Source organism: Pyxicephalus adspersus, chromosome 3 (assembly GCF_032062135.1).
Source record: "Pyxicephalus adspersus chromosome 3, UCB_Pads_2.0, whole genome shotgun sequence".
Lineage (NCBI taxonomy): Eukaryota > Metazoa > Chordata > Amphibia > Anura > Pyxicephalidae > Pyxicephalus > Pyxicephalus adspersus.
In genome coordinates, this window is record NC_092860.1 from 40,822,167 (window position 1) to 40,846,339 (window position 24,173).

General features: G+C 36.3%; 2 protein-coding genes across 3 annotated transcripts in view; both read right to left on the bottom strand.

The window, feature by feature from the left end:
* The window catches only part of TEK (TEK receptor tyrosine kinase), a 38,889-nt gene extending 18,249 nt beyond the window's left edge, over positions 1-20,640 (bottom strand). For both annotated transcript variants that reach the window (XM_072404317.1, XM_072404316.1), the window contains exons 1-5: positions 20,446-20,640; positions 2,517-2,828; positions 1,149-1,259; positions 346-498; positions 46-177 (exon numbers count right to left, since the gene is read on the bottom strand). In XM_072404317.1, the coding sequence (XP_072260418.1) occupies positions 46-177; positions 346-498; positions 1,149-1,259; positions 2,517-2,828; positions 20,446-20,497 (760 nt within the window). In that variant the 5' untranslated portion in view covers positions 20,498-20,640. The remainder of the gene's footprint in view (positions 1-45; positions 178-345; positions 499-1,148; positions 1,260-2,516; positions 2,829-20,445) is intronic.
* Positions 20,641-23,296: 2,656 nt separating this feature from the next.
* Positions 23,297-24,173, bottom strand: part of IFT74 (intraflagellar transport 74) — a 49,294-nt gene continuing 48,417 nt past the window's right edge. Inside the window, exon 20 of the mRNA XM_072404320.1 lies at positions 23,297-23,610. Coding sequence (XP_072260421.1) covers positions 23,495-23,610 — 116 coding nt within the window. The 3' untranslated portion in view covers positions 23,297-23,494. The remainder of the gene's footprint in view (positions 23,611-24,173) is intronic.

Here is a 24,173-nt window from a genome sequence, read left to right on the forward strand (position 1 = left end):
CAGTGGTTTTACTGATTATGTTTTAGAAGATGAAATCTTGCTTACCCATTTTACATGTTTTGCCCATAAAACCTGGAGGGCAGATACATTCTCCAGTGTCATCATGGCAGACGCCACCATTTTGGCAATCAGGGCATGTCATGTTGCAGTGTGGACCCCACATTTGTGCTTCACATCCTGAAAGGTAAAATAATAATTATAGTATGCATAATTCATTATATGCGAGGGGAAAAGACCAGAACAATGTCACTATATATCTGTGATGCTAGTTTTATATATGTGCTCACTGTTCATTTTATACAAATTCATGGTTACTACCAGTTACCTTATTGATGCTGAACTTACGTCTGACAATAAGCCTGGTCATAGCAGTGTTGAAATGGTTGCCTCCAATGTAACGAACAAGGTACACACTTGCATCCTTGAGCTGAACATTCATTATGGTGTGCTCCAGTAGAATTGGTACTTCATGCTTTGGTACAGAGTGAAAAAAGGAATCTGGAATATAGTGGAACGCCGTACAGTTAGTTCTTTCACTTGATAACTGTACAGATTTCCTTTTAATCTGACATTCAGCAGTCCCCACAGGTCAATTATATATGCAGTACAAGGATTTTATAAAACTTAATTGGCCTGATATATTATAGCTCTCCAATACTAGAGAAGATTGTACATTATGGCTGAACCTGGGTAATCCTGCAAACCTTGACTGATTCTGGTCTAGGATTGAAAACATTTGCCAATAAATAACATAGGACTATAAGAAATCCATTCCAAGTTTGTTGGATCACCCAGGTTCTCATTGGTACAGTAACTGTCAATTTCCCAGTGACATTCACAGGTCCATTTTGCAACAAGGCAAAACAAAATCTGTGACAAATTACATAAAATATTAATATAAAATATGAAAAGACCAGAATCATACAGAAAGTATGAAAACCATTGTTAATAGTGGAATTTTTCCCTTTCAGCTGAGAAGAGTGGAATAGTTAAATGGGAGGCAAATGAAAAAGAACTGACGTCCTAGACAGAACATTTTCACACAATTTATTTTAAATTTCATAGTCATATCCAGGGGGTTCCAGGGTTTTAAATGAAACGTATCTTAGGTTACCTCCTAAAAAAGAAAATATCCTAGTTCTACTTACTGTTCTTGTAGAATACTGCATCTTCGTCAGTTGGAACCTTCTTTATAAAGCTAAGTGTTATGTTGTCTCCTAAACTTCCAGTGACTGTTAATGATGTTGGTATGAATGAAGCTGCAAAACAAGAAAGACGGCCATTTTAATAAAATAAAATACAAATTATATTTTAAATTCATTAGGGATGTTCAAATTTCAAGTAATTCAATTACTTTCCCCAAAAATTAAAATAAATTCAACCAAAATTCAACATGATTTGGTTTATTTAATAACTAATTAGGGATTATTAAACCTCTTTATGGTCAAACAGTAGAACAAGTGGCAGGGGTCTATATTGAGGGATACAGAACCCAGCAAAGACAGATAAATAAACTAAGCTTTAAGTGGAATTATGGTAGAATCCTGATTTACTAGTGCAGAGACATATTATAAATACATGTTTTACCAAAACATAGAATTGGGCTCTTGTACAGCAATGTCTCACTGTCTACAGTGCATTTACACAAATGGAACTTATCTCATTGCTGTCTATGAGCATGTTGCTGGGAATTTGCTGCAATACTCTCAATGGGATTTTTCTTATAGAAACTTGCAAAGAAAAAAATCTCTACAGCTGGATTATGCTGAGCTTCCTGTACTCCTCTCAATGACAGATACACAGCTCAGCCAATCCCGCCAGGAGTCACTGACAGTTGTAAACTTCTGCTGGCTGGATCGGCTGAATCAATGCTATGGCTGTCAGTGACAGGTTTATGCACAGGATTTCCAGACTCTGAACTGAGCTTGGATTAATCAAATCATTATCAAAGATCAGAATAGCTCAACTTTGAGTTATCTGACCACTTCTACCTGGTAGTATATATATTGGTTCTATGGTAGTAATATATTAAATTGTATCTTTTGGCAAGCTGTTTTTTAGAGAGTTGAATGGGGAAGGATTGGCTGTGTCTCCCTTGGGAAGATTCACCTATTTGCACAGGAAACTGCACAGGAAAATTTTAGGTTTGTTCCCACAGCTAGGGGGGGATGGGAATTTAGAGACAATTGTCCAGGGGTAAATTCTTTTCTTTTAACCTCTGGTTGCATTGCAGAAGTGAAGGGAAATAACCCCCAATGGTCCAACAATGGTAAAAAAATAAGCCCTTCCTCACCCTGTCTAAAAGTTAAAACTAACTTTTTTTATACATACATTTTTTTTATTACACAATTTTATTTTGGACCTGCAGACAAACATTTAAAATGTGTTACTGAAACTAGTTCTCATCAAGCAAATAAAATATATCATTCTTATCTCTGAAAAAAAAAATAAATCCCATTGTCCCTCTTGGCCTATGTTAGTTGGTTGCTTTTAAATGAGAGTGCAATACATTTTACCTTGTGCTGACATCTTCATAGTTCGTATTCTGGTGACTGTATCCCGAGATTTCCATTCACAGTAATAAGCTCCAATGGCTTCACTTGTCTTCTCCTTTTTCCACAACACCCTTTTGGCGGCACGCCGTGTTTCATCCTGAGTAACTTCCAGTGGATCTTGCAATGTATTTACAATAGCATCAAAGTCTCTAACAATAGAGATGGTCTCTGGGGAACTCCATGGAGGTGCAATACAATTCATAGAGGTGTCCGAATTAGAAATTAAGGGAAGAGAATTCACTAGAATCAGGTCTCTTACAGCTTCCACTCTATCTATAAACCAGAACACATTGTAGATTCCTGTTATTACATAGTTTCATGATAAATATACTTTTTTTTTTACAAAAAGTAAAATACAGCAAAAATAAACATGCTAAAATCTTTGTCAGGTTTTTTAAGATAGACATTTGAATCTCCTCCCTCATCCTGGGTAAAATGTAGAAAATATGTTCAATCAGAATAGATGACAAAGACAATGTACTGATACATATTAAATGACTTTGAATAAAGAGGGTACAGCTATTCCCTAAAGCCCAACTACAACCAACATTTTTTATAACAGTGACACAGACCCTCAGGACAAAAAGTGATGAAAGATCTCTCCAATCATCAAATATACTGTAAAATTGTGTTTTAAGTGAATAGAGGAATAGTTTGATGTGTCTTTTTATTGCTGTATGTGCTTTTCTTTCATGGTGATAACTACGTCCTTGTGTAGGTATTAGGCTAGGTACACACGTCAGATGATTCTCGTCTGATAATTGCCTCAGGGATGATATTGGATGAGAATCTGGTGTGTGTACAGTGCTCGTCGTTCGTCGACCACCCTGGCGGATCCACGGACTACCAACAAGGAATGATCGTAATGAAAGTGAAGGGGGAGAGAGTGCAGCAGGGTGCCATTCCATTGTTCTCCCCCTCCCCTCTCCATACAGCAGAACAGCGATGTGTGTACAGTACAGTGCTCGTTCATGCATCGTGGTGTGTTTTGTAGTTGGAAAGGATCATGAAAGATCCTTTCCAATGACAATTATTACACATGTGCACGCAGCCTTACAGGGACAGAAAGTGAAGGAAAATCTTCTCAATGTAGAGCCTTACCTTGGTTTTATAACATTTTATTTCTATGCATATTGTGTTTAGGCTTTTAGTATACAGTATATTTAAAGACTCAGTATTGTGAAAAGCATCACTAATTTTACTAGTTTATCACTTATGACTAGTTTTACGAACAGGCAATTCTTTATTGCAGAAAGGGACAAGTAATATCCCTATGTAAAACACATTTATTAGCTGTCTTCCTTTGAAAAAAACGCTAAGCTGTGATCAGGTATGTTTATTCTATAAGGAATATTGCCATCCAGCACTTTGCAGCTTGAAATCCTCTAATATCCAATGTAAACAATGAGCAGGTGCGTATGAAAAGCGGCTTAAGTTTTGAGACCATACTTAAAGTGGGACTTTAGTCATCATTTCCCCCATGTTCATCTAAATATGTCACACAAATAACTTTTAGGTGCAGATTTTTTTTTATAAATTATAAGTACCTCAGAGGGATAAAATCACTTAGTTTTAGTCTCTTAGGAAGGCTGAGTTGGCCAGAGGTGTGCTGGACTTCTGCAATGAGAGTAATTCTTTCTAATTTTACATATTTTTTAAAATTGAAATGCAAACAAAGCAAGAAAACAGCCAGTAGGAAATCACAGCAATATCAAATAGGTCCAAAGGATATGACCAACATATGCAATATAATAGTTTCCAGCACTACGGCCCTGGGAAATAGGTGTATTTTTTACACAGATGACATTACTATGGGACGAAGGCAGGTAGAATACATCCCAACATAAGAATCATGCATTAAAAAAGTGAATAGCAAAAAAATGTGAATAGAAAATCAACAAATAGCTGAATCTATAGATTGGCAATACGGCTAAACTATAGGTGACCTATTACTGCCTCTATTGTATTCTTGCCCTTAAGAAGGTCCTTCAACATCACAATTCTCCTTGTTGTCAAATAACTTCTATTCAAACTTTAAAAGTTGCTCAGAAAGTAATGGCTTACATTCTTTCATCCAAAAACAAACATAAGAAAATGGAATTTTACATTTATGTTTAAAATACCATTTTAATTTAGGTTTACATTTTTTGTACTGAGTCAAAATCACTCAAGCAGTTCACTACAAAATTAGTAATCTTAGTAATTAGTATAAAGTTCTACGCTTTGCACATTATCGTTGCCTTTTGCACTGCTTTTTCATATGTGAGATTCCACTAGTACACAAAGACATCTTCCACAGATGTCTACTTTGATGCTCAGTGGAATTTCCTTCCTCGAACATAAAAAAAAACTTTAGTTTTGTGCTATACTTTCACTGGAGCTTTGAGATCCTTCAACCTAAGGGACTTCCTTACTTTAGGGAGTTGCCTAACTTTTGTCTAGAATTGAAAGATAAGTGCACAATCAGAAGGAAAACAATGCCTAATCTAATCAATAGAGTTCTTTACCACCTCAGGTCTCCAACTTGTTTACCTCTAAAGCCACATACACACATGCAATAATAGTGAATGGAAAGAATCTTTCACAATCCTTTCCAACGACTATTATTGCACGATGCATGATTAAGTGCTGTACACACAGCACCGTTCTGCTCTATGCAGAGGGGAAGGGGAGAACGAAGGGCGGCACCCTGCTGCACGCTGTCCCCCTTCACTTGCATTAGGATCGTTCGATGGGCTCTATACACACGCCAGATTCTCGCCCAATATCGCCCCTGAGCCGATTATCGGGCAAGGACCGTTGGACGTGTGTACGTAGCTTTATAGTCCTAAACAATTTTCTTGGTTTCATTATTAGTTTGTAATTCTGTGATGAATTTGCCATTACATAAGCTGAAAAAGCAATACAAAAGTTGTTTTTTTGGGGTGGACAAACTAGGTTTCATTTTTGCAATATGGTTCATAAAAGAATTTCTTCTTTTTTGCTGTAACACAAAAAAACAAACAAAATAATGAAAAGCACAAATAAATAGTAGTGGTAAAATAGCAATTAAAATATCTAAATAAGAAGGAAAGGAATATGTCAATTAAAGCTAAGTAGAGGTAAATAATTGTTAAATAAGAAATACATTTTTATTAAAAAAAACCACCTTGAGAGGTTTATTTAAGTTATGCAGATTGAACCAGGGAAACAATGTCTATAGGGTCTTTTTTCAACCTAACTAAGTAACCATGTCCCATACAGATTGAAGGTCACATCTAACATATGGATAAAATAGTAAATACAACTAAACAATACATGTAATACAATACATGCTTCTGTGACAGCTTCTGTGTAATGCAAATTTCAATTAAACCCTTGATTTTGACAGACGGTAATTGCTGGTAATATCAGAGTAGGAATAGGAGGTGGTAGGGATAATCAGGGAGGGAGGAGCTGACTTTAGGAGATAAGCCCTAAAATTTGTTGAAGTCTTTTAGGATGTATCTATCCTTTAAGACTTCATCTGTATCTATGTCCATGTTTATTCAATGAATTAATAATGTGATAAAATTAATATATACCACATGCTTTAATATTTCTCACTATTTCTCACTATCCAGGTAGTGTATTGGTAGAATTGTGAGTAACATGTCTATTTAGGCTGTTATAATGAAGGTTGAAATCCTCTAGTACATGAAAAATTATCTTTAATGAACAAAGAGTCTAAAGACAAATAATTTAGACATCTCAGGAATGCTTAGAAGGTTTGTGGATCCCAGCCTGGATTTTGGTCAAAACCCTTACAAACCATTACAAAATAATACAGGTATTCCCCGGGTTAAGGACATCGGACATTCGTACACCTCCTAGATATGAACGGGACTTCTCTGCTTGCTGTGTGCAGGACAGAGACTGGAGTAGGGACTTACATACAAATTCAACTTAAGAACAAACCTACAGTCCTTATCTCGTATGTAACCCGGGGACCACCTGTATAGTCATCGACAGTATTTTTAGTTTTAGAAAATTTTTACCAAACTTTGCAATCTTTCATAATAAAGTTTGTACATTGGACATTACTAAAAGACCCAACCTAAGCAGATAAAAAGTATTCAAGTATATGCAGTCCAATGTGTAATTCAGTACGTTTACTTTAGGGCTGTGTTTCCTAATCAGTGTTTCATGGAACCATAGGTTCGTTCAGATGGTGCTAGGGATTCCCTGAGCAATGAACAATTTGTGCCTCACAGGTCAGTATAACTGACACCAAAGATCTTTTTGTGAAGATCTGTAAGGGTGACATTTTTCCCACTAGCCAGCGATTTAGGAGACATTCTCCTCACTGACCACCACACTAATGCAGTGTGAGCTGTGTATATAGTAATTATAGGCGGGGTTCCCTGAAGAACTGAAAGTAATTTTAAGGATTCTCCTATTTTATAAAAGTTGAGAAAGGCTGAACTGGGGAGACAAAATAACCTAATATGGCCTAATACCCGAGGTGAATTCTACTTATTTTTAACAAAAATGACAAGTGGATCACAAGTAGTGTGAAAGAGGCCATCTACACCACATTAGAACAGCCATCCCATACACACCATTTATTACCCACTTATAATGCCAATTTAACATCTCTACCCCAGTAATATGGCAACAGTTCATACCATGAACTATGTAAATCAAATCCTAGAATACCATTGAATGTGACTAAATACTACCAGCTAGGGTCAACAATACAACCTTGCCTGCATTTAATTGCCAGTATGAAGGTCAAGACAATGAAAACATTGGGCTTATTCTTTATTAAGTAGATGAAAGACCAAACATCAAAAGTTTAGCAGAACTAAGATTGTGCTACAATTACACCAACAAGAGTGTAACAGCCTATACTCACAAGGGTAAACTTCTTGCAGACATGAAAACATGTGAAATGGGCAATGTGGAGTGCACCCACAAAATCATAAACCCACAAACTAACCCAACTGCATCCACAAAAATGTCATGTTAAATGAAGGTAATGAATCAACCAAGAATCTTAAAAAGGCTGTTTTACTATACACTGGTATGTTTTTTTTTTTATAATGCTACCTTTGTATATGAAATAAAAGAACTATCATATTAGTGTGACCCGGGGTAGAAAAAAGTTGCTAAAAGTGGTAACCCCGAGTCACACTTGGGGTTGGAACACCTATGGAAGGTTAGTAAATAGAGCGCTTACCTGATCCGCCGGGGTCCCGCACCGTCCAGCGCCGCGATCTCTGTCTTCTTTCTTCTTCCTGCTTCTGCATCCGATGAGTCAACAGGGGAGTTCCCAGTGACATTGGTGCGTGTGTACGTCCCGGCCGGGTGGGGCGGGAAATTCAAAATCCATTTGTATTGCATTCAATACAAAATAACTGTATTGAATGCAATTCATTGGATTTTTATGTGTAAAAGCAGTACATTGTTTTCAAGAACATTTATTTTATAGTATATATAATAGTATGAGTATGATGTGTATTTTTTTTTTAAAATTTAAAAAAATATTTTTTTTTGTATTTAGATATATAGATTTTTAATTTATTCAATTTATTGTTTTTAAATGATTTTGGGTTTCAAACTTTATTATACACATACTATTATATTATACTGTAAAATAAATTTTCATGAAAAACAATGTACCGCTTTTAGACATATAAAACCAGAAAGAAAAGAACCGCTAGGGAGGTTAAAGACATGGGTGACATGGGTGAGGAAAATGTTTGTAAAATGGGCACTGCAGATTCCAAAAAAGTCAGCTCAGTCACTGGGTCACCTTCTCATCCGCAGGAAGTTGAAGTGTCATTTGGCCAAAACTTTTGTTTTTGAACAGAGCAAATAAAGGTGTGTAACCACCACTGTCAGGTTTAAAACACTAATTTGGAATATTTTAGAAAAAGTTTAAAATATGACAAAACTTCCTTTTTTTAAACAAATCCTCATAAAAGTAGTGTAAATGAGCCCAATAACTGAAAACTTGAAAAAAGCGTTACTAAATATTTACAAATATATATTATAAGTGTGAATAATATGCAATGATCAACATGAATTTGCCTAAATTGTATCTTTGATTTCCAAAGCATTTTAAATACCTTTATCTCTGGAATGAAGCAAAGAAACTACAGTAAATCACAATCCAGACTGCACACAATTTGACTGTATGTCAGAAACATATATACCAGACCATTTTACCGCCATCCAGCTACAACTATACCTCCCATATTCACAGGTTTTAAGGGCTGTTTTTATCTTTTGACATGATTTCTACTTACCTAACCAAGTGAGAGGAAATATCTACAATGGACACCAATAGCAAAAAAAAACCCAAAGGAGATTTTAACCCTTCGCCAGTTAAATAAAAACAAAATATTTTTATTGCTGGTATTGTTCCTATTGCAGAGAGTTCCCCTCAGCTCATACCCTGTTGTAGATAGTGGGGGTAATTTATTAATGTTATAGCAGGTTTTTACCAACAATTCTGAATGTAAATTTTGGAAAGTGAATGATAGTGGTAAGGTGAAGCCTTGTCCACTTTAATAGCCAACCATGTGCAATGGAAATCTTTAAAAAAAGCAATTGTACTAGCAATGATTGTGCATCAGTGCAGAAATAGATTCATCTTATTTAGAAACATACACATTAGTAAATGAACTGTGATCAGTGACTGGTTTCCAAGATGTCCCATGCAGTTAATAGTAGAGAGGGGTTCTGGTCCTAAACATGAAAGTTGATGTTACCCTGGCTGAAAAGTTTAGAAACCACTGTTTCTACCTTGTTTTTCCAGAACACTGAGGAATCCCATTTACTGGTGAGGGAGCAACACCAAAGGAACTTGTTTCTAGCCAGCAGAGAAGTGGGATATTGCGCCTGATTTATTAAAGTTCTCCAATACTGGAGAATATCAGAACTATCATAGGAGAAGCTGGGTGATCCAGCAAAGCGAGAGAGATTTTTTAAAAATTATTTGCTATTATTAGCCAAATGTTTTCAATCCTGACCCAGATCCATTCCAGTCTTCAAGATCTTTAATAAATCAGAGCCAATATGTCCCCTAGGATGTTCTTTACCAGGAAGTGGTTAGATCTGAAATAACTTGGTCAACATCTGGAAAAGTCGCCATATACTGCTTCCTGTGAGGAATCATAAAGCATTTAGCTCCATGGCTACTGAACCAGGATGGGACATTTTTTCCAAAAGTCATTTTCACCGGCACAGTACTATCCTAAATTTTACAAAACATCTACCAGGGTGAAAGGGAAATCGGCCATTCTAATCTTTGCTGTACGGATGAGTTTAAATATCTTTAAAAGCCCTGACAGTACAACTTTATAGAAAATCAAAAGCTATTTAAGATTAAACTGATAAGAAACATTGCCATTTTGTAAAATGTATCTAATAATGCAAGGAGTAAAGAAAGAATAAGATACAACAGGTCAATAAGAAAATGGGGTATCTCCTATAGGAAAAACCTCCAACTTTTATATTTGTGTCTTTCAGTGTCCAAGCACAACGCAGAATTGAGATGCCAGCACTATGCAGCCTTCAGCAATAGCAGAGATAAGAGATGATTATTAAGCAACAATAACACAAGATCAATAAGCAAAACAATCTTTTCATTTTTCATTACGATTAAGCTAACTTTTCAATGGATAGATTAGCTGCAAATGGTCTAAAATACTAGGAACAAAATCAGCACATCCCCAGCTGTAGAGCAGTGAGATGGTAATTACATTATACACACGTAAAGGGTTAAATCGGCCCTCCATTATATGTCCCGTCCTATTTAAGAACAATACAAAGGAATGTAAGTCTGTGGATGTTGAAGCAAACAATAACAATGCTTGTTTTGCTAGAGAAAATTAGGAGAGAAGGGACAGGAAGAAAGATATCAGACTAGGAAGTACATAAAGACATGATTCCTCAGAAAGATTTGAGTGACCCCATTAAGAATGTCCTATCACGCCCCGTAACACCAGGATCTACTGCAACATTATCTGTGACATTTTAACACAAGAAAACAAGATAGAAATAAATCTGGTATGTGAGCAACATATCTTTAAATAAAGTAACAGTACTGCTATCTTCCATTTATCTAACTGTACATATTTTTCCTTGACACCATTCATTCAATGTTTAGGCTTCTTTTGAGTTTTTGTTTTACAGTCTTTTTTTTTTTTTTATAATATGGCATGTATGGTTGTATGTGGTGACATTGTGTGTCTTAGCTTGGAGTCCATCTGAAGAACTGCTAAGACTGTTCAAGTATAATTAAACCTGATTATAAAAAAAATCATAAAACAATAGCTTACACTTAGTTTTACAGTTCTTTTTTTTTATTACAGTTCCTCTACTCTTGCAGAAAGGAGGCCCTAAGGTGACAACATTTTCCAAACAGCTTCCTAAGCAGGAGCAGCATTGTCACCTTGGATGGTGGTGCGTTCCTTGGGACCAAGCTGGCACTCAGCATGTCAGCAGGTACAACCTAGAGTCCTGAGGCATCACAGGATGGTAATTTATTTTATAATTTATTTTATAATTTAGTTATTCTTTAAAGCAGAGCACTAGATATGATATAAAGTTTTGAAGATTCCACCTAAGAACTGCAGATGCAATATGGAGACCATGACTAAAGGACACGTTGATACTTCAGGAACATTAAGATGCGGTATGTAAAAATAAAGTGTAGAAAAGTTAGCAATTAAAATACATTTGATCATTTGACTAAAGGAAAACTATATCCTCAGCCTCAGAATTATTGCTCTCTGTGACCTATTGCATATTTTCTTCTATCTCCGGACTGGTAAAACCACCATGACTAATGTGCTGGACATACATTTTAATGTTGTAACTCATTCTGGAAAATGTATTGTTTTCCTCATTTATTAGGCAACTCTGCCTGGTCTTCAAGGTTGAAATCTAATTTCCAATACAGAAACTACTAAGTAACCCTTTCAAGAGATATTTCATTAGAAAAATGTTCCATCTTTTTTTATTTAAATCTTTAGGTCCACTGCTTTTGCACCAAAGCTAAACTTCATGAAATTTAACAGTTAGGTTACTGTACACTACGGGTCTTTTCAGACTTGTGGTTTACCGGAGCCTTCTAAAGCAGTGTAAGGCTTGTACTGGTGTTGGATAACGCCAAAGTTCATGTGGCTTCTGGCCATGCTGTTGCTTTTCCTCTTCTGTAGGAAGAACTGACCCGCAACCGCAAGGGCAATGCCTTGGAGCAGCTAACTATGTGGTTCCATTGCAAGTGTAAAACGGGCCTAAGAATCCTTTCCCATGGTCATACACTCTATCTTTCAAAAGAAGAAAAAAAAACTATATTTTGAGAATTATTGTCACAAGACAATGGCCTTGGTTTAAAAAAAGCCCTCCAAGGCTGGAGAGGATACACTTTGTGAAGCTGGTTGATTTAGCAAACCTGGAAAGAATTTCCTAAAAGTAATTTGCTTTTTGTTAGTTTTCAATCCTGGATCAAATCTATTCCATGTTTGCTGGATCACCCAGCTTTACTGATGAAAGTGTATCCTCTCCAGCCTTAGAGAGCTTTAATAAATCAGGGCCAATAAATCTATTGATACTGCTAACTAGACAAAAAAAACGTTGTAATTCATCAAAATACAATCAGTATAATATAATTTTTTTTCCCCCTTGACATCTTACAAACAACATTTTTATTAATCGCTTGGCATTTTATGTCAATGTAGATAACGGAATGCGGAGGTCTACACAAAGCAGACACAAAACAAATTTACAGCTGTCTGATTGTGTACCATATCGCTAATAGCATTTCCATTGTTCTGGAACAATGCCAGCAGGATTAATAGTTCTTACCAGGCAGATGTTTCTCTCGGATTGTTATTATTGATTTGCAACAATTACATGATTATAGTTATAGTTATTACATTACTTTCATCTCTTATCAAGTTTATAATCTCATCATGTTTGTGTTTAGAAATCTGGAAGTTTAGGAGACATCATAAAATGATAACAGACATTTATTTGTTAATGAAAGCACAATAAATAGAGATTGCAAAAAATGAACATTAAATTGCACATGCGCAAGGGAGTACAATATACTGTAATATAAAGTTCATGTAAATATGATATTTTGTTTAGTGTTTTATATAATAGGAGTGGTTAAAACTGTGTCAGATTATTTTTGTCCTCCTTTTGTGTAGTCAGAGAGATCTCCCTTTATTTCCTGTCCAGGAAACACAGGAAGTAAGAGGACATCTCTACAAAATGAAGGATTCCTCTCTTGTACAATTGTCATTATGCAGTTTCTAATGCAAAAGTGTAAGAGACGCTAATATAGACAAAAATGTTAGAGACGTTACAAAGTTACAAATAAAAAGTATCAAGCTCACAGAGATGCACCCCTGGAGTCGCATCTTCATATTGCATTAACGCATGAACTCATGTGTTGTACATATTTTGAATGGCACCCCGTGCAAAGCCTTAAAATGTGTTTAGGTGTACCCCAATGCACAGATATGAACTATCTCTGCCTTGTGGTGCCCTGAGAAAAAATGACTTGCCTTAAAAAATTTTTGGAGGTGCGATCCTTAGTTTTAGGGTTCTAATAATTCTTAAAAAAATGTGTATGCTCCTTCTGACCTACCAAATTTACTGTTTGTTAGCCCTAGTTTAACTCAGCACTCCTCTTTCTCCAAAACAAAATATAGAGATCGCTGTGGTAATACATGTGATCCAAAGCCTTTATTATTTAAAGAAATGTAATCCAATGAGAGTATTTAGAGAAAGTAAGTGATTGATGGCAGGGCTAGATGATGCTGAGTGTCAGTGACTGTTAACCAAGTGAAATCACAGCAATTATTTCCAACTATACACAAGCAATTGACCTCTACCAAAATTCTGCTAACAAAAAAAATCACAAAATGCTAAGTTTCCTAAAATAAATGCACAGTACTAAAGAAGAAATTATTTTTATATGCACGGAAGATGAAATGTCAACTTTTGACCTAGTGCTTTCCATTTAGAGAGTTCTATGTTACTGTGAACAATAACGGTGGGGTCCACTGAATGCCCTCTACTATCAAGATCTTTACTGCGCCAGTACAACTGGGACTCATGGAACATTGATCAAAAGCACAATGTGTGCATGTTGCATGACTAAAATAAGTTTTGTCTTCTGAAATAGTTCCAAAGTACAAAATACTTTGTAAACTAGTAACAAGAGCAGTCAAAACAAAGGTGGAGTTTACTTGGCATTTGAAGCCATGGTGAACACCCAGGCTGCCAGTTTAGTAGAAGGGTAATGCTGCCCTCTCTGTGCCCTTTTTACTTCCCTTGCCTGCAGAAAATGTCAAGATTGCTTTTATGACCTTACCGAGAGCTTAGTATTGTCTTTGTACAAGCCAGTAGGAAGCATGAAATCACTATGTGACAAAAGAAGGAAAACTAACATGGCTGCTGAGATGAGTAGAAGATTTAAGTTTGAAGTCAAACAGAAATGCAAAACAGCAGTGTAAAGTTCAGTTTGCACATTGCTATACCTGTCTAATTTGATTAAACAGAAAGAGAAACAGAGTGAGAAAAAGAGTAATAAGTGCATTATTAAACATTTTATGGAAAAGATGCCAGCAAGATCAACGTCTTTACTTGCCAACATTCCATGATCAAATCGTCAAACACACCAGTTACTCTTCACTAGAACTCTATTTAAAAGCAAATCTTGTTTTAAATTGTCACAATTTGACATCTTATGGGAAGTTTCAGTCATTAGTCTCTAGTAAGAGCTGATCATCTTTATATAGGCGTGCTGGTAACATCAACCCAAGAGCTTAAACAACTGATATCTGCAGACCCTTCAATGTAACCCACTGCATTAGGTATAAAAATTATTATTTGCTGGTGAATCATCTGGTATTTGTTAGTGATACATCCATATCAGATCGCTGTCTGTTGTTACAACCACAAAAATTTAAAATGCAAAACTATAATGTTGGAACCTACAAATTGCAGATGTATGTTAGATGCCGGCCTTTTGAAGGACCCATCAGCATTTATTACTCTAGGACTCACAGTATAGAATACTGTGTTTGATCCGTTACAAATCAATCCAGTGCCCTTGAGTCACCTACTACAGCCAATAAATAGGGGTTCAATGATCATTTTGGGGATTTTTGTTTTAAATTATAGAAAAGATAGGAGCAGAGGGAAGAGGAGGAGGTGGACTTCTCAGAGACTTACTACCACTGAAGTACCCAAGAGGTTAAAGGAACCAAAAGATAAATGAACTTATTGGTTTCTACTATATTCAACTGACATCTGCTGTAATCTCTAACATCTACTAAAACAGTATTTTGTGAGAAATGACCATTTAAGCATCAACAGTTCACCTCTTTATCAGAAAATCATAAGTTCCCAAAATGCAGTGTCACTAGAAGTGAAGTTCAATATTCTGACAGCAGTAGAGTGTCCTTGGAACACTAGAAATCAATCCCTAGATTGATGAAAATTTAAGATGACCATTCTTGTTTATGTGAGAGCAGCAATACGAGTCTCTGTTGGAACTATTATACTCTCATACATTTTTGTACTGAAAGGAAGAAAAGCTAAAGGCCGGTTTTTAAAGATGTCATAACTATTATCCAAATTCATAACTATAACATATATTTACAACATGTCTCATTATTATAACCTTTGGCAGGACCACAAATAAGAAAATGTTTGCAAAAAAAGGAGCAACTACTGGATTAAAAAGCCTAAAACTGGTGATTTATGTGATGTTATGTTTATTTTTATATTTTGTAATTTTTGCACAAACATATTCAGAATCATGAATTGTCTATTGCTGAACATTTTGTATCCACATATCATATCAGTGCAGGCCATGAAGGTCTACCTTGCACATGTTCAATTTCAGATATCACAAACACTGAACTCCTATCTCCATACTATGTAATAGTGGATCCACAAGGTAGTCTAAACCAATTTAAGTTTGTTTGAGCGTAACTACATATGTTGTGTTTGTGTCTCAGCTACTGCACCCCATTTTTTTTTGTATATAAACCCCGGTGTGTACGGTAGGATGACTCCATTTTCCTCAGAACTCACTTGCAACATTAAAGTAGCTGTGTGGATAATTCAAAAATTTGCTCTAGGTTTCCCTTACCATTAGAATATTTAGGTATTTACAACATTTAGGTAGTTTTCTCCAGTATAGTGTTACATATTTACACACAAGAACATATATGAAAAACAAAGAGCTTCAGGATCAGGGGCATATCCACAAATTTTAGGCCGCTCTACAGGATTAGGATTTGTCCCCCTTCCTACATTCCCATAACTGGTGTGGGGTTCAAAAGACAAGTACAACCTCCATGACCCTGGGTATTCCTATAACAGTGGGGCCTCCATGACACTCTCATCACAAAGCTCAGGATATAGATTTGTTTTTGTGTAATATGTTGGACCAAGAGGACCTAAAATGGGTTCCTCTAGACCCTCACCCATACATCTGATTGATATATGACAGTGAATGATAGATACATTTTAGAACACTAATATCAGTGAATGTTAATATGTCTGCAAAGGCTCCATTGTGTGTACAGGTGGTAGAGACAATGATTTGTTGGTCAGGGAGTAGTGTGAATGATCCAGTACCCTCCACAATGCTCTGTTGGCCCTCTATAAAGCTTTGCTATGGTTTTTTTTTATTTAGAGTGGCAGTCATAGAGATTTGTGTTTAGATTGCCCATCACAAGCACCGTAATCACACCCAACTATAGAAAAATCTATCAATGTGCAATGTATATATCCCTAAGATTCTTTCAAGGTGGGTTTCAGTGGTATTTGGAATATATTGTTTATTCTCCATTCTGTGTGTTATTTATTTCTTTGTGCCTCACTATTACCAGTGTAATGAGAAAAAAAAATCCCAAATAAAACCAGTGCTGAATTGTCACAAATGTCAGGTGATTGCCTATTTTCCTTAAAAAATAGAAATACTGCGCAACTTTCTAAATGGATGAGCTAACTTCCAGGTTTAATAAATAAATATATTCCACTAAAATTTAAATACAATAAAATAATGTACATTTTGCACTGAGTTGCTACTGATTCTTTAAAATTGTTAATAAAGTGTAAGTAAAAGGTAAATCTTGTTGAAGGTAACCTTTTACATGACTCTGAGAAATGATATAAAACCAAACAGTTGCTGTAAAGAAGACAAGTTTTACCTGGGAGTCAGCAATCTATGTTGTCCCTTTCAGTGGCAGCTGCCATAAACTGTAATTGACAGCTCACTAGGCTTTCAAACTAAAAAGTATGGCCTACCATTCTACATATCACATATTTCAGTTGCTGGTCCTTCTTCGAGAATTGTCCACCACTGGCTGTATATGTCCATATATTGTACTTGAAGAAGGCCTCCCGCTGACACTCTTCCCTCTCTTAGTGGAACCGCCAGCTGCAGCAACCTCTGCAAAGTCCTGCATTTCAGGATCTAGGCATAATCTACGGTGCACGAAATTAAGCTAATGTGAAGTCTGAAGGTGCACTGATCTGAAGGCTGAACTGAGGTGCAAAACTTTTGGGAACTTTTAAGTCTGACAGTACATAAATTGGGGCTGATCTGAGGTATGAATGTGCAAGAATTTGGAGAGATCTGAGGCCTGAAGGGCATACATTGGGGGTGGTCAGAGGTCATGAATTAAGCCTGACCTGAGGTCACAAACTGTTAGGGATGATCTTAGGTCTCAAGCTAAAATGCTTTGAGACAAATTATTATGTAGACTATTATAACAAACTATACATTTTAGAAGCATTTGTAAGAAGTACAAACAAAATATGGGCTTCCTTATCCTAAACCCCTCAATTCCCTGTGCAAGCCGACCCCAACACTTGGCCAATTGGACAGTTTTTAAACTCCTGTAAATGCTGTCAACTGACCAACAACCACCTGCAACTGCCACCAGACACTGGGTGTTAAGCTTTTACAATGGGCAAAGAGTTGAACTGATGGGTTAATGTAATGTAAACATTATAAAGTAAATTAGATTAGTAAATAATTAAAAAAAAATAGTGGTTTTCTAGTCCAGCTAGAGCCAAGTCGTCAGTTTACAAATGGATTTTTTGCCACAGATTACAGATTTCCCTTGAACATGGGCTTGATGCCACTGCTCTACAGATGTTTGCTGAGCAGATTTTCTTCTAGCTAACCTAGTCTTGCCGTTAATTGGTCCCCATCCTGTTCCAATATGACCTATATTTTGGTACCTGTGTGGCTTCATATAGAAAAATCCCCTTTATTTTTTTGTATGTCTCCTTTAATATTTAAAAATCTCAAAAAACATAATTACACAACGATTTAGTGGTTTATAATATGAAATATGATGTTGTGGTTTATAAACTGTTCTGATTGTTGAATTAAAATTTTATGTGATAGGTTTTCTAACTGTTTACTCATTTGTTCGCCTTGACATATGCTGAACCTCTTTTTGACAATCATCTGATAAAAATAAATGGTTTTAAATGAGGGGATAGGCAGCAAGCTGGGCTTTACATACACATTACAGGTATATGCTATAAATTACTGACCTCTATGATAAACCCATCTACTGTAAGTAAAATATGTCCTTTGCATCTAGTTTGATTGTGAGTGGTCCAGCTTGGGGCTTGAATGTGGCAGAGATGCTTCCATAAACTTTAAATTGATTAGCACCTTTCCCCTTTGCCTCCTTCCTCTGACCTAATCTTAGCCACCCTCCACAGATGCATACTTACCTACTCAATGGCTGTGGTTTCTCTAATTGTTTCCATCTAGCTGTGCAAGTTTTTACTGTGCTGGCTGAACCTGTGCAATCCAGGCCCATAGGGACATCTGTAATTGCCCTTGGACCCAGGTCACAGCTCAATAAAAGTGTATGGGGCACAAAGCACAGGCATGTTTAGAAGAGTGATTTGCACTGCTGCAGAATAAGAGTTGTCACTCTAGTTAAGGAAGTATCTGCGCATATATTTGGCTGTTACGAATTGAATAAAAGCCATATATAAAAAAGTCATGCACTATGTGGTGTGCTGCATTGCAAAAAATTTTACATGAAGAAACTGTTGTTGCAGAGGTCGCTATTGTGTTCAGGTCCCCTGCTCCAGGGGGCTAATAGTGGCCCTTCTTGTCACCACTTGCTGCCTAAAATGTGCAGGGAGAATGCAGATACCTGCAATTTATTTGGCTCTTCCTCATCTGTAACATTGATAATGCAGAGCGCATGCGCCACACGGGTCAGCTATACTAATAGATGGGGCATGCTCCTTATAGAGAAAAAATAGAGGGTAGGTATGATTTTCTTGGAGACTACCTGTTAAGGTGCAGAACCAACCAAAATATTGGTCTCCTTTTACAAATTCAATATAGCAGAGGTTACCTAATAAGTATTTACGTTCTGGTAAAGAATCTTTTAGAGCAGTGTTTCTCAACCAGGGCCCCCCAAAGGTTGCTGGGTGTTCCTTGAGCAATGAGCAGTTTGTGCCTCTCATGTCAGTTTACCCGGGAACCAAAGATTTTTACCTGGGAACCAACTGATCAGCAATATACAGGGATTTCTTCCTATGGACCACTATACTAATATACTGTAAGCTGTGGATATAGTAATTATAGCAGAGTTTCCTTGAAGACCTGAAAGTTATTTGGTAAAAAAGTTAAGAAATGCAGCTTTGTAGGGTGTAGAACATAGGAGTGTTGTGTCATGCACCATGTAATATATATTCCATTGAAGAAAATAAAGAATTTAATTAAAAAGCTGCACAAAATGCATATATAGATTTAGTACAGGGCATATCCATACACCCACCCAATCTGAGAAGTGTGGTTTCAGTGGAAAATGTGACATTGTAGCCATGCTTTAAAATTAATAAAAATTCAGGCTACATTCTGTTTCTCTAATATCACATCTCTTTATTTTCCATAATTTTTTTTAGCGTTTCTTTAAAAATGAACAGATTAGACTTTTATCTTGTGGGTTCTACTTGCTCCAGAGGATCAGCTTGTAATAAATGGAGAGGGGGGAACTTTTACGATTTGGCACTGGGGCCCTGTATCTGGGGATCTGTATCTATGCCACTGCTCCCTATTCTATCCAAAACCTATAAAATTTAGGTTCTCCTACTACTTCCAATACCAAACATAGGCATTGTCATGACTCAAACTATGATTAAAATATCTTTACCCAGCAAATAAATGTCCTAAAAACAAAAATCAGATCTTCATATGAACATGCACACCGTAATACCATCCCAGCTAAACAAAGCATTTATCGCTCTAACATATATTAAACACTGAGATACAAGTAGACTGCTACAGGGTTTTACAATACCCAGTCAAAGCAATACAAACAAGACATTGTTTTCGTCCATAAGTTCTCATGCGTACTCATGCATACTAACAAAATCAGAATCTTTGTTTCATTTTTAGCTTCGCCATGGATAAACTACTATTGGAAGCTGATGGTTTGTTATAGTACACGTATAGAACAATGTGTTCTGGTAAGTATAAGTTATATACAAAAGGCTACCATGTTCACAGAATCAAAACCTAAATAATTATCATATCACTTAACCATTACCAATACATACACCTCTGCTACAGATTGGAAAAGTGAACCTGGAAGATCACAACACTTACTTGGTACTTAATTTTTTCAATTTGTACTATATTCCATGATACACCCTACCTTTAATATATAAAAGTATTATTACCATTATATGCGAATCATCTGTAAATGCTACGCCTGCTTATCCAGAATTTGGTAAAACCACTAGACTCTGGTGAAGTAATTTAGGCAGTTGTATTGAAGAGCCTAGTATAAAACATGCAATGGGTATACAATATACATACAATATGTAAAGATTTTCTTACCTGAGATCAGTAGTCCAGATAAAAAGAGAGCAAAAACTGCTAAAAAATCCATGCTTTCCAGAATATATCCATCCAATTTCCACAGGCGTTCATAGAAGAAGTGTGTCTTACATACTATTAGTGCTTGGATTGGGTTTGTGTGCTCTGCTCTAACATGCAGTAGTTTTTCTTTGCTTTCCCATGGACACTGCTCCACTACTGTCTCGCTGCTGTCTAAGCACAGGGAGTTTAAGTTCCTTTTTCCTGTTTCCTTTTTAGATTAGGATGTGAAAGGCAGGATCTTTAAGGTATTTTGTACTAGAAAATCTGACAGTTATGTGGAAAATAAAGTCAGAAAGGCAGGAGAAGTGATTAGAAGCTACGAGGCATTAATGAGTTTTGTTAGCAGCAAATAGGTGGAAATCAATAAATGATTTGTAAACGACGACAAAAACACTGTTGGCTCTGTTCCCTTAAAATGATTCTTATAATTTAATTTAGTTTTGCATTTAGTTTCTGAGTGTTTAAACAGAAATGGTATGTAGATGTGGAATTATTTTTAGAGCATTAGAACTAAACTTAAGTAAAAGTAAATCATATGTATATCTTCTCCAAAAAAAGAGCCAAAAATGAAGTGTTACCTGTCTATAGGAACAGAGTTGGGTGCTGGAGTAATGTAACTTCAATGCCAATGGCAGCAAAATCTATAAACATGGCAGCAATGGTGATAAATGACAAGGGGAGGCATTGATGGAGGGGAATATATTGGAAAATATTGCCACAATTCTTCCTATTATAGCAAGAGCTGCTAAGGTCTCTGAATGATTCAGCTATGCTTTAAAAAAAGGTATGAAACTGTTGAAAGCTTTATTTTTTGGTAAACTGAGCCGTGTGTATATGGGCATTCTATTATCAACCAGAATTTCCAATTAGTAAAATCTCAGTGCAGGACATCCGCCAACATCTTTGTGGCTGTTTTGAGGCTTTACATTCTTGTTACATGTTCCTTTATTTGTATGATTCTACTATTTAAATATCATTGCAGAAAATACCTCATATACATCAGGAAAGGCCTTTCTTCAGGTGTGCTGTGGACACTTTCTATTGGCAGTCCAGTGGTGGGGTCCTCTCAGGTGCTGAAAGATGAGGAGTGTGCCAGTGAGATCAACAAATGGAACAGCAGTGGTGCAGGAACATCTGAAATGTTGGATTGGCAGTCCTTGGAAAAGGCCCTGGACATTAAACCCAAATGGCAGTTTTAGGTGAGTGGTTCTTGCTTCACAAGGTAAGCTGGCAGGAAAGTTATTATTAAAGTCCAGAGTAGGGAGAGGCCTTAGAAGTATTACATGTCTTTGTGTCTTCTTAGGAAAGTTTGCGTCAATTAATATACAGGTGGCAACAGTTATTAATACAGAAAACCTTACATTTTTTTTAATCTTCACCCACCCACACCCAGAAAAAAAAAGGTCTGCTTGTAGTTTTATTGTACATTGCTGATAAACATTTTGACTTGTACACTGTATGGCCAAAAAACCCCTCCAAATTACTGAGTTCAGGTATTTTTAGTAAAGAAAAAACAGAATAAATTGCAAAGACAAGTTTAAAGTCAAGGAGCTTGAGTTGCCTGCACTGAACTCAAACACCAATCCTGCTGATTATTTATGGCATGAACTGGAGTGCGGATTATAATTCAGGGTTTTTTGGCCAACCTGACCGCAAAAACATTATTTTGAATAGATGAGTTCCCATAGACATTCTCCAAATCTTTCTGAAAAGAGGGATGGCTGCTGAAGCTGTAAAGGTTAGAGTGTAATTCTATATTTATACCCTTGGTTTTGGAATGGAACATGTAATAAAAGTGTGCTAGTCAGGTGTTCACAAAACGTTGGCAATATTGTTTGTGTTTTAGTCCAATACCGGAAAATAAAGAAAGTCAAATAAAACAATAAATGTGAAATATTAGTTTGTATGAATGCACATTTGTCAAAGCTGGTAAAACTATTTATTTATACAATTTTAACACATGCTTCTAAACACAAGACATGCACTTGCTGGCCACCGTAATCACTTCTGTCCATCTGGATCCTGGTAATGTCCAAAAGGAAAGTCACAGTAACACAGAATGCATGCCAGAACTCATCCACCCTAATAGTTACGCTATGTAATATCATTTTGCATTTGGCAAACATTTCAAAGATTTGACAGGCATGCATTATATTATCCCCAGCATTCTGCTGTCTCTCCCTTTACATTAGGTGTCCCATTTCCACTTCCTCTACTCAGGGACTATCTCTGCCCCGTCCACTCCTTTTCCTGATTACGCCCTGCAAATGATCAAACCCCTTTTATACCTCACAGCATCCACACCTAGCAGGCTAGTCAAATGAACTCTTCCTTTCTCTCACTGCTGATAAAGCATGGGCTTCCCTTAGCAGTAACATTTGGAGCTTTGACAATGAATAGCACTGCCAAACTATAAACAAAGCAGCTCTGGAGCTGCAGGCATTTTAATCTTCTCATGGCATAATAAACGTTTAGTTTAGGAGATACAAATCCAACAGGGAATCCTTGTATTGGGCATTGCAAGTGATCAGTCCTGTGAATCAAAATGCAAAACTACAACCCCTGGAAACCTTTATTGATACATAAATCTGATGGGTGATTGTGCCAGCCTGCAGCTACCTTTAGCAGAAATATAAGATTAGGGCTACCCAAAAGGTAACCTTGAATACCTGTATAAAATACAGAATGAATATACCCTTGTTCTTCAATCCAGCTTTAATTAGAGGAAACTATTATTAGAAGATACCATGATAATACTGTACTATGTTTTATTAAAAATAATAAAGGGTTAAAAAATAATGCTTAAAAGTAAAATAACACTAAATATAAATATGAATTTTATTTTTCGGTTTATAACAACACAACAAAGCAAACATTACTAAACATTGTATGTGAACCAATATAAGGAGGCTGAGCAGTTTTATTTAAATGTTAGTAATAAGAAGACATCGATCACTCTGCCAATGTGCTGAACTTGCTGGTGTGCAGGAAGGAAGAGCTGGATGGTTCAGTTCCTGGAGTTCTGCAGTGCATCTATGAGAATTTTATTGTACTCTGCAATCTGTTTAGTTACATTCTTCATTACTTGCTTGTAGTCACTTTCCTGGCTTTTTGTAGCTATAACTAGGCAAAGAAGTCAAGGAAATCCATTCAAAAATACTATGTTCATGCCCTAGATAAAAATTTTCAATATTAGTTCCATATGATAAAATATGCTAAGGCTTTTTTTAAGATGGAACTCCACAATCAATAATAAATACTCAGTAAGTAGTTCCTAAAAATAAATACACATTAAAATAGTGTGTTTATTTTGAATAGAGATAATTACATTTTGATCTGGCCAGTTCTCCATTTAGAAATTCAGTTCATATGTCAAGCCCACAATGTTATTATTAGGCCCTCATTATCACTTCCCATGGCTGCTTACATGAAATGAATGATATAGGACGGTCACAGATCGTACTGTGGTGTCCTATTTGTGGACTGTGATTAGCTTACAGGCTTCACCTTCTTTATGGGGTAAATTGGCAAAAATGGTGTTTCTGGAGGCAAAATGGAGTAAAGGTTTTGCACAATGGCCGTGAGTTTTGTAGCTTGCCATACTTCCTTTAAGGGATGGTGTTAAATGTAAAAATGTATGATGGGTGTATCTAGGACTCTAATATGCACACCTAGGCAAAGTCAGG